General features: G+C 40.0%; 1 protein-coding gene across 6 annotated transcripts; it reads right to left on the bottom strand.

Annotated features, from left to right (window-relative positions):
* Positions 1–5,601: 5,601 nt before the first annotated feature.
* URED (urease accessory protein D) lies at positions 5,602–10,653 on the bottom strand. Of its 6 annotated transcripts, none has more exons than XM_089615884.1 (11): positions 10,403–10,653; positions 10,041–10,099; positions 8,750–8,921; positions 8,608–8,673; positions 8,440–8,514; positions 8,324–8,368; positions 7,953–8,186; positions 7,295–7,377; positions 6,975–7,143; positions 6,729–6,837; positions 5,602–6,231 (listed from the first exon to the last, which is right to left on the bottom strand). In XM_089615884.1, exons 3-11 carry the CDS (start codon positions 8,915–8,917, stop codon positions 6,173–6,175), a joined length of 1,008 nt encoding a protein of 335 aa, XP_089472010.1. In that variant the 5' UTR covers positions 8,918–8,921; positions 10,041–10,099; positions 10,403–10,653; the 3' UTR covers positions 5,602–6,172. The 6 variants fall into 6 exon arrangements, 5 of the variants coding, with proteins under 5 accessions (XP_089472010.1, XP_089472011.1, XP_089472012.1 ...); XM_089615885.1 differs by having other exon boundaries at positions 5,602–6,205; positions 8,750–8,882; XM_089615886.1 differs by having other exon boundaries at positions 5,602–6,205; positions 8,750–8,852.
* Positions 10,654–12,245: the final 1,592 nt, after the last annotated feature.

Below are 12,245 nucleotides of genomic sequence, written 5' to 3'. Positions count from 1 at the left end.
GTTGGGCCTAGATCTCTTAGTGGAGGGGTTACCCCTTCCTCGGTTTTTGTTGAAGACCTTTTTGGGCGGGGGACCCAAATCGACATTTTTTAGTTCCCCATTCGCATATTTTTTCAGCCAAAACTTTGCGCATAGTTTCGCAATTTATCGTGGCGTGGCCTTTGGTCTGATGGAAATCGCAGAATGCGTTCGGGTCTCTAGTACATTTTTTCGCTTGGGGACATCCCTCCTTGTTATCATATCCTATGTTGAAAGCGAAAACCTGGGGGGCGTGTTGCTTTCTGACTTACGGTACAGCCTCCTGAGGGTTGGCCCTTCGGGGGTTGCTCCCAGCGCTTAATGGTCGCACCTATATGTTTCCATATGGTTTCTTCTCGGCCGTACGCTGTTTTGCTAAGGAAGTGAATTATGTTGTCAATGGTGCCCACAAGAAGACTTGTAGTCTTTATTTTATACATTAGATGTAATAATGTCTCACGAAGACTCTTGCTTGTAATTGCTTATTCATTCATAAAAAGTTGAAACGTTCATTCATTCCTCCTTGTCTGTTTGAAGCTTTATGATAAAACATTAGTCTTTAGTCCATAAACAAGCTTAACAACTTACGAAGAGACAAATGTAGATTTGCATGAACAAACTCTTCGTAGTTTGCTCAAAACGATATATTTGCAATCTAAGGGTCAAAGGACTATTGACCTCAGTACGATTGTTAGGAGAATCTATGATATCTGGTTATGGGGCATTGATAGTTGGAGTCTCTATAGTTCTTCTAGGTATCTTCTGAAGGTACTGAATTGACCAGTGCACTTCTAGAGACAAGATAAGAACAAACCATTTAACCTCTTATGTCTCGAAGTCACTACGTATGAATTGCATCATTCTTACCTTAATCCTGAAATGAGACATGTCATTTCATAGCTTACGTATTCTTATTTGAGAAAGTCAGAGTTCGGACTCACTATGTGATTCCGAACAGGACCTATTGGTGAAGTACTAAATTATGAAGATGGCATGAGTAACTTTGTGAAGTTCTCATAGATATGGAATTCATGTACAAGATTGCTGAAATGCAATGTATATCACCTCATGCTTTGTTCCTTGGAGTGAGAATAAATGAACTAGCCAGTGTCCAAATTGAGTCCTGACTCTTTTGGCTGAAACAATGTGACTTGTTAGCTCCTCGTCAATACATTGTTTCTAACTTATTCACAAGCGACAAAGGAGTTGAGGAAATAACAGCTAGAAGGGTAAAATGGTAATTTCGTAAATCCCGACTAGCTGATGATATTCATGAAGGGTAAACATAGATAATATTCAGTGGATCCGCTCATCATAATTTGGTTGAATTCTTGAGTAGAAAATAAATTCATTTGAACCGAGAGATTTTCAGTGTCAACTCTTTAGTGGAGTCAGTTGACATTAAGCTAAACTTGGAAAAGGATTGTGAACTTTTGAGTCCAAGTGTTTAGCTCAAGCTTTGTTCATTTGGATCCATGAGGTCACTGTCACAAATCACATCAAGTAGGAATAGTTAAACTAGAAGCTAAGTCAAAACAAGAACGAGACAAGTTTTGTGAAAATTGTCTAAAGGGTATTTTTGTCTTTTTGGACATAGCATGAAATGAATGTCAATAAATTTTTTGACATGGTCATATGATGGCCTAGATCACTTGGCCATGATGTGTTCATTGGGCCTTGTGGATTAATTTCATTTCATAGAATTTTACTTGAAAATTCTCAATGGGCTTTTCTTATGTTGTCATGAACAAGTAAGGAAAAATCTAGAAGGCTTTCTAGAAGCCCTTTGGCCGTCCAACCCAAGAGAATGAGAGACTAATTTCGTGCAGCCCAATAGAGAAAAAGAGAGTTTATTTTGTGCATTGATGTATGAAGATACTTGCCAAAAGAAAAAGAGGAAACAAATTTCCTTTAGAAGGAAAGTGCATTTTCGGCCAACTAAGAGAGAAAGCAAATGAGAAAACAAATCCAAAGGCTTCTAGAGGCTCATTTGGACGTGCAAGGGGTATAGAAAAGATGAAACTACCTTTTGAAGTTAATCCTCCTCCTATAAATACCCCACCTCATTCCTCTCATTTCATTTCATTCCACATAAGTTAGAGATTGAGAGACTCTCTCTCTAGACCTTGTGGCCGATTTCTCCTCTCTCTCTCTTAGTTATTTTTGTTTTTGTTTTGGCACCTAGGTCCTCATTTGACCTATTGGTTTTAGCTCTTCGACTTTGAGACTTGTTCTCGAGTCGTCGTGTTTAAAAGTGCCCACTCACTAATTCCTTTTCTTTCGAGTGATTCTTGTGATAGAAACCATCGTGGTTGCTCGTGTTGCCGAGGAAAGAAGAGAGACGTGCTGCGAGGGAGACGAACGTTATCAACGTTCTAAAAAGGTTAGTAAATTATTTATGCTCATAATAGTTTTTATTTACATGTGCTTGCTCTTTGTCTAGGTTAGTAAAAACGTTTTACTTGTGAAAAGAAAATTTTTAAAATTCCGCCGCTTACCGAAGCGTTAAACTTTTTCTTAAACCCTAGATCAATTCCAACAAATTCTTCCTCAGCCTTAGCATAGTTTGCGAACTTGTGGATCGCGTCTTCCAGTGTAAGGGGGCGGTTAACAGTCATCTAACTTGAATCTGGATTCATGCCACAGACCATTCCTTAGATAGGTTATGGCAGATTCGGGATCAACGTTAGAGATTTTTTAGAGTACATCCTTTGTAACGGACAATGTAGTCCTTCAAGGATTCGTTCTCCCTTTGTTGGACCCCCCACAGGTCTGCTATTTTGAGTTCGTCATCTACAAACATCAAATAGTGTTTTAGGAATGCTGCCGATAGTTTGGCAAAACTATCGATAGAGTTAGGCTCAAGTCTGGAGAACACTCCAAAGCAGCTCCAAACAAGCTTTCAGCGAACAGTTGGCAGTACCCCGCCTCTTGTTCTCTCTCTGTCAGCATAGCCCGTCCCATTCCAATTCGGAAGGACAAGATATACGCCTTCGGATGGACCTTCCCAGCGTCACCGATGAACACGTCGGTGATGTTTTTAGCGAAAGAAGTCATTCCCGTTTCTGCAATGAGTCGGTCTATTTCGGGGACTGAGCTAGTCGAACTGTGAAATTTTGAGTGGACTGCTCTCAGCTCGGCCGTCACCGACTCCTTGAATCTTTCGAACTCAGTCATGCTGGGTTCACCCTCTTGAGAGGGGCAAAGTCCCGTGCGCACTGGGGTGATTGTAGTGATTAGGTCTGATTGTACTGCGTCTGGTTCTGCCCGCCAAAATATTGGGGGGTGAACATCCGAGAGGTCGTCAAAGGACGAGGTCCGAAACTTGCTGGGAAGTATCCAGGGGGTGCTCCTACCAGCGGGGGTCGGGGCAGTCTGGCTGGATCGGTCGTAGCTTCAGTGGCAGCCTGTTCTGCAGTCCCTCCGAGCTGGGAGCTCGGACCCAGAGACTAATCTATCCCTTGGGAGACCTGGATCCCGGTGAAGTCCAGGCGGACTCCAGGAGGAAGAACCCGGCTCGTCTGCGCGGCTGAGGCCATGTTTCAAGAAGAATCTGAGGCGGTCATTTCGCCGGATCCCAACTGGGGATCCGGAGTATTCTGAAGGGTCGAGAGGGAATCCAACCGAGCATTAAGAATCCGGTTGGTTTCTTCCTGACTTTCTATTTTTTTTGTTCAACATATCCAGGATTGCCCTGATACCCGGAGGGATTTCCTCTCTTGATTCATAATGAGTCGGGGTGAAAGACATGGTGTTTCTTTTCTAGTGAACTTGCTTCTTTCGAGGTCGGTCTTTCTGAAATTTCCCACAGATGGCGCCAAATTGTTGATGTCGATTTCGGGATCGCCAACAATCACAAATTATAATACAATATAAATTTGATTTATTTAGATATGGGTCTCAGTAGACTTCGTATAAGAAACAAATATTTTAGCTAGAAGAAATGAATAAGGACGACTAAAAGAATAACAATATCTCTATTGATGAACGAATAAATTACAAATGGGAGAAGTGCCGAACTCTAGCAGGCGAACTCAGCAATGAGAAAATAGTAGAGAAATAATGAGAATAATTGCGTAGCCTTGTGTGTGCGAAAATCGGCGTACCGTCTTCTATTTATAGCAGAAGGGAATTCGTCGAAGAGGACACGTGTTGATTAGCTCGGCTCTGCCACGTCGCTATCGAAGTCATCTCAAACCCGGTCTTCGTGGCGAAGTCTTCTATCTGATCAAGACTGGTTTCTTCGATTGGGTCAACACGGTCGACTCGTCCTTCCTTTGGTGAACTGGGCTGCTGATTGGGCTTGGGCCAACCTTCAAGAGTCGATCTGGGCTTGGATAAGTCATCGAGAGTCGGACTGGGTCGGCTGTTGGGCTTTGGTCGAACTAAAGCCCAACTAAAATGATTTTATTTTTAGAAAATTGATTTTTAACCCCCACATTCACTATGTTTGGTTCCTTGATCACGTGAATTAATTAAGCATGTGATTTGTTTTTTCTTATTTTCCTAATCAGATATGTTGCAAATGTGAGAAGCCTAAAGCCACCCTAAAATATAACCTTTTTTTAAATAAAATAAAAATTACTATTATCTAAATATTTTTTTAATTTTCATGAAAAAATTGACTATCCCCCGTGAAAAAAAAAAAAAAATCTACTACCACCTTTTAACTTTCTAGTCATACCTGATAGCTGATTAATCTAGTGCCTGTGCTAAACTCCAGATTTTAGTTTGCGGAGAACGTTTAAGTTTAGTAGTTAAACAACGTTCAAGTAAAGAAGAGCATAATTTTAGCACAGGACAAGTCTTGTCAGATCATATTGAAGTAGTACAATGAGAAATTAGTTGATTGTTGGGGTCGCTGGAAATTGAAAAGCAGAACTGAAGAAGCCAGTCTTGTGGTTGATGTATATAGCTATTGTGGTTCACAAATATTTCTGTGGGTTACATTGTTTAAGAAGAAATTATTGGATGGACCAAAAAAAGCCACAAAAATTACAAGTCATGGACACGTATGCCTCAGTAAAAGCACGACCTACCAACTTTAAGATGTGATCGATGATAAATCTGGTCTACCATATCTCTTCATTTTTATTTTATCATGGCTGAACGATTTGTTACCGAGACAAAAAAAAATTGCAGGTTTAAAAATTTGAACAAGTTAATACGAGGGCTTTGGATGGGAAAAAGCTCAGATAAGACCGAGCTAACAAATAAAAAGTTTTAATACGTTTGGCATTGTCGATTTTTTGGAGTTGCAATTTATTTAGAGAAACTCGGTTGCATATGATCATAAAATTGGTTTATAACTCGTTTATGTGTCAAAAATTAGGTTTTTGTTTCTATCTGTGTAGCTTCCGACAAAAAAAACCTGAAACCAGTTTGAAAAGAATGTCTTTTATTTCTTCCACCATCTTACAGAAATTTTATCATGCTCCAGCTCCACAGCAAATATCAAACTATTACTGATTTTTTGGGACATTTAGTCGAGTTTTATATTGGTTATGCAATTAAAATAGGTCTTCAACGGGCATTGTTGAGGTTAATGGAAAAATTTCCGTACCGGACCTACCATAAGGGGTACCGCGTCGTCACATGTACCAGTTTTACTTAATACTGGCGAATTTCGTGGAGCAAAGCCCACTCGTTTATTTTTTTACAACCATAATCATGTATTGCATTTTCCACGATCACAGCCGCGAAATTTCCTTCCTAATACTTGTCAACCAACTAGTTAAGAACAACATTTTGGTGACAAAAGAGAAAACGAGGGTTATTTCACACTCAAACACCATATATCTGCGTTATTACCAAAGATTAGCGAACATGAAATCTTATTGCCCGTCAGAGCTCCACCTAGGTTACTCCGTTGCTCACCCTTCAACTCCCGAGGGTTCCAACTTGGTGGTGCTCTTGCCTATACCACTATGAGTGTGAGACACAGACACGAGTGACCCTACGAAAGTAAGAGCTTCTTTGGAATTTATTTAGCTTACTAAAGCCAACCTTCTCTTCTAATAACTTCCGCTACTTCAAGTTCCATCCATGTAGAACACTGCTCAAGGCAGCTAAGAAGCATTTCGAGCCCCAACGATTCCACCTTCTTCATCCCTGCTCTCCTCCATGATATATATCACAGTGGTAAAACCTTGTCCTAAGAAGCACCTCCAGAAGTCTCCAAGAGTTCCTCAAAAGTGTCAGCACAACCATCAGCTGATCAAGTTTAAAGCATGCAAAATAATCTTATCTTCTTCCTTGCCTTAAACGGATAATTGCAATCTCAACAAAGCGAGATAAAAAACTTGCATGTCATCTTAAGCGAAGTTGGACACAAACTTAATGTTCTTGAACATAGGTTAATTACGTGCGTGAACGCAGTCAGAATTTTTTGAAGCAAGAAACTGTTACGGTGGACATAAAATCTTTTCCAAAGAATGCAAGGCTTGGCAATTTACTAACTCTAATGTCTGCAATTTACTAACTCCAAGAAGAGCAAAATCGTTAAAAGTTTTATTTTAAACCAATGTCTGCATTTGGTGGATACAATATTATATTTATTTCTGGAATACAGCGTTTTAAATTAAATGCCACTACTTATACATATAAAATATATTTGGAAATTAAGGAAAGAACAAAAAAATGGGAATAAGAATAAATTGAATGGTGAAGAGTGTAAATAACTCGAGAAGACACATTGAAGAAAACTCAACTGTATGGAGAAACTCCAAGCAATGGTTCCAAGCTTGAGAGTTGATTTCTTAGGAATCTATAAACAGATTCGGTTGTTGTTGCAACTACGCGAACAATGACACCTTTACCCTAAGTACACCATTTATACACGGTTACTTCACTTAAATTGTTCCAATATTGAGAGATTCTCAGGCGAGAGTGAAATTAGCATACATAGTAACTTCTATCAACATGATAATTGGTAGTATAGTTTGAAAAGTAAGTACCTCGGGACCGAAGATGCTTGAAGAAGCAATGAAATTTGGCTTGTTCAGGCGATTATCTGAACTTGTATTCACACGGCGAGCTGCAGTGTGAGGTGAAAATTGTAACTGCTCGTTCATCATCCTCTTCACATCTTCTTGAACTTGCTTCTGAAGGTGTTTGGTCTTTGGCCTGCAACAATCAACCCAAAAGAAGAATTTTCAATTTGTTATCTATAATTTTACTATCCAGGTCTGGTATAGAAAATAAAATCATGTAACAAAATCCAAAACAAAGCGTGCTAAAAGAAATTGTTTTATAGACTTGATATTGTAAAACTCACCCCCAGAATACAACCATTGCAATTACTTGGTAGCCCTGCATACGCTCGGCCACAGAGAAAATGCCCGTTTTCTCCAAAAGAACCTGCATAAGGAAACGTTTCAGATAACCGATTTAATTAAATATAATAAACAAATGAAATATTAAGTACCAGCAATACAGTGGTTGGAAAGCAGTGGAACTACCCTGAGAGATGCAAGACGAGCCAATTTTCCAAGCTCTTCATTTTCTAAATGCATGTTATACCATAGGTAGAATCCACTATTTCGTTGATCGGCAAGTTTGGCTTTTTCATCATAATGGTTCAAACCAAACGACATTTTAAATAAGCGTATAAAAGAAACCAAACTAATATGGGTAATGCAGAGGAGAAAATAGTGAAAACGACAAACAACAAAAAGCACATCTGAAATCCTAAGAAATAATCATTAGATAATTTACTCTTGTTATCAATACAGAGATTACTGCTAAGTATCTAAACATGTCATTTGGCATTTGATCAGTATAAATTTACTGTCGGGGGATTCAGTCGTCTTCTGGACGATCTTAAGAAGAAGAAACAAAACTCGCGAGCAAGTTTGTACAGAGATGGTTGAATGAAAATGCATTTTTCTAAATTGAATTCCATGAGATTATCTGATGGTAAAAAATACACTCACTGTGTCAAGAAGTAGAGGAACATCGCCTTCAAGGTATATCTGATTGGTGCTCTTATAGAGGTCAAAATCCCACCTTTCCCCACTTTCATGGCGACCACTAGTAACCCAATCAACAAGGATTAAACTGGAGTCCTTCGCAATCCTAAAGACTTGCTTCTGACTGTACTTCGCAGTGGAAAAACAAGTAACAGGATCTGGAATCACCACAAAAAGGCCATCGCTCCCCACACTAGCCTACTGCACAGAAACGATTTAGCCAAGGTCACTTCCAAGCATGTATGCTTTCTGGCTACATGAATATATTATTCATCTCAACTGTAAACTGTAATTATAAGAGTGAAAACAGTACCAAATGTCGTATTAGTGTTTACCTCCAAGAGTTGGTAAGAGCATTTTGAACCTAGAGACTTGTACACCTGTGCATCAAATGAATGAGAGAGAGAAATGCAAAGATAACGGAATGGTTAATGATGCAAGTAAATGAAACCTTAGTGGAAGCTTGGGTGGTGAGAACAGCAGTGCAAGCACTAGCGATAGTGAAGTTGCATGAAATAGAGTCACCCTATAACCCAACATAATATCACGTCGTTAGATCATCTTAACATAGTCAATCGTGAAAGGGAAATCAGTTTACATATCTATTAAGAAAACATACAGAGACAATGCCACCACCATAGGTGAGAGAGTAGATCCAAACAACATCTTCTTTTGAGTTGCCAACCTAGGATAAGCATGGCATTATGTGTTTATTAATATAACAATTGGAGAGAAAAATGATCACGAAAGAGAAACGCAACCTTGGTGGGTATGATGAACTTGAGAGGATACTTGGAGAAGCAACTTGTCACGCTCGATTTTCCGTTAACTTTCTCAACCGTGACTCTTCCCACAGGTTCCATTCTATATATTTGGGGAATTTTTTCAAAAAACCTTGTAGGCATGCAAAAAAATGAATTTATATGCATGTACCTAAAATATATATCACAAAAGAAGATTTTGCATTTAGAATTTAACCAACCAACGATGTTTACCACTTACACATTTATAAGGAATGAAAAGAAAAACTATATATTCATTAACAATTTGATTTTAGAAAGCACGTGAAAAATGGCACAAGATCCTTGTTAATTTAGTATCTTATGTGTGTCATCTGATAACTTAATTCTGTATCGAAACTATATAAGTCAAGATCTCCCATTGATCACCGCCATCAGCATCAGATGATGGTGTGTGCGTGTAACCGATAGACTAATCCTTAACAACGACACTGCTTGGGCTTTCATCTAACAAATACAACACTTTGGCATGCATCATTGCTTAGGTCACCCATCCCACAAGAATCGTCAACATCTTATGATGAAAAACAACCATGTCTAAGTCGAGCTTCAACATCGGTAAGCAAGGTCCGGATAGAGTGTGTCCTTATACATAAACTTGTTTGCATGGGAAAGTAACCTTTTTAGAAAATTTACAGCTTTCACATTGTATCCTCTTATGAGAATCGACGAGCTAATGCTCAGGATGTAGAAACTATGCACCTATATAGCATAACCCGGTTGTATGAGCTCTATCCTTTATGTGCACTGGTACCATTTTCAAAGACACCCTGAATGTGCGTACAGTCAGTGTACATTGTGGATCGCCATGTAAGCCCGCCCATAATTATTCATGAAACTTTGACAATTGAACTACTACGGCGAATCTCATGAGGGCAATACCCATGAGCAACAAGACTGAAAATAATCCATGCGGACAATCTCACTGATGAGCAACAAGACTGAACAATCCCATGAAAATAACCCCTCTCATAAGCAAAAAAATTAATAATAATGAAAAAAACCTACTCTAGAAACCACAAGAACAAGAAAATGCCATCTATAGGTGACCCACCACACACACACACCTCGAAAAACCTTGGGTACTTTCCGAAACTTAACAGTTTTGATGCAATTTGATGCTAAGAAACGCACATTGCAAACGCAATTCCAAGAATAGTTTCACAATGAACATAATACACACACGAGGCATTACCATAATTGAATAACATAAACACTTATTGCCATTAATCATAAGCCAAATTTTACTTACTTGATCTGCTATCAATAATATTCTGGCTTTACACCGCCTCCTCTGTACCTGTGTACTTCCTGGAATAATATCAATCTATTGTCACAACTGTTTCAGCATCCATAAGAGCTATAACTATATACATTTACTTTTTCAAAATTTCTGCAGAATTGACTTAATTTTTTTAACAAAACCGCCTAAGCCTCGCTCTTCGATAATCACTTAAATAGTGAAGACCAACTCAAACGAACTCTTCCAACACGTATGATAACATTTGTTGAACTGACTACAACTTCGATTCTATTCGGGTTGTTATCAAAACTTCCGAACCAAATTCTTGCATAATTATTCAATTAAAAATGAAAAAATCATCTCAAATTTACCTTCTGTTCGACGATCGAAAGACCAACACCTATCTTGGAGTTCGAGTAAGAATAACGCCGGCGAATAGAGCCGAGCAACTCAGTAACGATTCAGGCAGCGAAACAACGGGGTGTGAGGTCACACAGGACACCGATGACTGAAGAGATCGCTGTGTTCGGGTCGTCGGAGCGCGAACGAGAGAGAGGTCTAATGGAAATATAACCAGAGGTTTATCAATATCAGTTCGAAGAATTTGTTGGAAGCCAATCCCTAGGCCAAAGTTCACTCTAATTTAATTTTAATTAATGTAATTTAATTTAACCAAAATTTTATTTTATTAAAAAATAGTCTACCATGCTCATAATAAATAAATTAATTAAAAAGTAAATTAAATTAACTTTATTTGCAAGCCTTATTACGAAGGTCAAGTAGAAGATTTGTTTTGCTTGAGTCGCTGGTATAAATAGCTTGTCCGTGAATCATTTTTTACCACATATAATTGCTCGTCGTTCCACATATGTTATTTGTGCGTACTCGTCTCTATGTGTTGTGTTTGTCACCATACCAATGACATCGAAGTAATACGATTCGACAATCATGTCGATAATTCAGCACGATGACCTCATACATCATTTCGTAGAAAGTGTATTCATCTACAAGTACGCACACACCAATGTTTTGAGTAATTCGCATCTCATCACGACGAGAAGTGATAAACTTCACACCGTTGACGACACAGCTCGAATACATGTGAACGTTCTGAAATGGTTCTATTGAAAGAACGTAAAGCTCTTCAGACACATCAGATCCCCTAGGTTTCATATTGTATATGTGCAATTAGAAAAATATTATCCTTCGATTCCGGCCCAAAAACGTCCACGCAGTCGATCGCGTCGAGAATAGACTCTGACAAAGCTAGTAAAGCGGCATCAACGCCTCCCTCCTGCACACCTAGAACATCCAAGTCGGATGCTCGGCACAACGCGCCAGACTTTGATGTGTCCCGCGCCCCCCGTCAACCAGGTTGATGACGAGTCGGGCGCACCTTCTCTCAGCACACCGTGCCGACCTACTTCCTTGACCGGACCACGCTAAGTCAGCGCGCGTACCTCCTTCCGCTCCATACGTTGAGCGACGGATGCAGTCTGTCCGCCTCGCCCGCTCCGAGCTGCTGCTAGACTCCTCTTGGATCCTCCTCCACGTGCACAGGAATCTTCTCCAATCCCGCAAATAGATCGCTCTCTGGATGCTCAGAGTCCTGAAGCAAGTGAGAGAAATCCACTTCGGGATCTTCGGTTGAGAAGGGGAATTGAATTTCCATTATGCACTTGTGTAGAGAGAGACGGAAAAGTGTGAGAAATCACGTGCAGTTGTGAAAAATATGTAAAGTTGTGCTCTTATTTACAGGCACATGGGGGGGGGGGGGGGGGGGGGGGGGTTGGTTAGGATTCCAAAAGTGGGAATCTTAATCCTCCTCCAGCAACGAAGGGAACAGGAAGCAAGAAAAAGAGGAAAAAACTCCTCTCTGGGGCGACCGAACCACGCACACACGAGCCAACCTGCCCCCCCCCCCCCCCCCCCCCCCCCCCCCCCCCCCCCCAAAAAAAAAGAGAGAACTTCGCGACGGCGAAGTTTGAGGAAATCCATTTTTTCTCAAACACCCGGTGTAAAACAACTAAAGTTCATCACCCGGGCCTCCCGAGCGATGAACTTGGGGGGCTAATGATGTCGATCGTTTTCGAAAAACCCGAAACATTAAATTCCACGCGACTTGCGTGGAATTTCGAATTCTAAACCGAAACAAGCCGGATCATTAAAAAACCCATCAATGCCCACAATGGCTAAGGCCCACTCAAAATGGCC

Source organism: Urtica dioica, chromosome 5 (genome assembly GCF_054948205.1).
Source record: "Urtica dioica subsp. dioica isolate 48M chromosome 5, U.dioica_male_clone48M_v1_H2, whole genome shotgun sequence".
NCBI lineage: Eukaryota > Viridiplantae > Streptophyta > Magnoliopsida > Rosales > Urticaceae > Urtica > Urtica dioica.
This window is presented reverse-complemented; position numbering and strand designations above follow the sequence as displayed.

What these genes read in the sequence shown, in the direction of transcription:
- URED (XM_089615884.1), bottom strand. Translation starts at nt 8,917, where the DNA reads ATGCATATAAATTCATTTTTTTGCATGCCTACAAGGTTTTTTGAAAAA. An exon ending in AGTTCATCATACCCACCAAG is followed by an intron (nt 8,674 to 8,749) that starts GTTGCGTTTCTC and finishes TGCTTATCCTAG; the next exon opens with GTTGGCAACTCAAAAGAAGA. An exon ending in ATGGTGGTGGCATTGTCTCT is followed by an intron (nt 8,515 to 8,607) that starts GTATGTTTTCTT and finishes GTTGGGTTATAG; the next exon opens with GGTGACTCTATTTCATGCAA.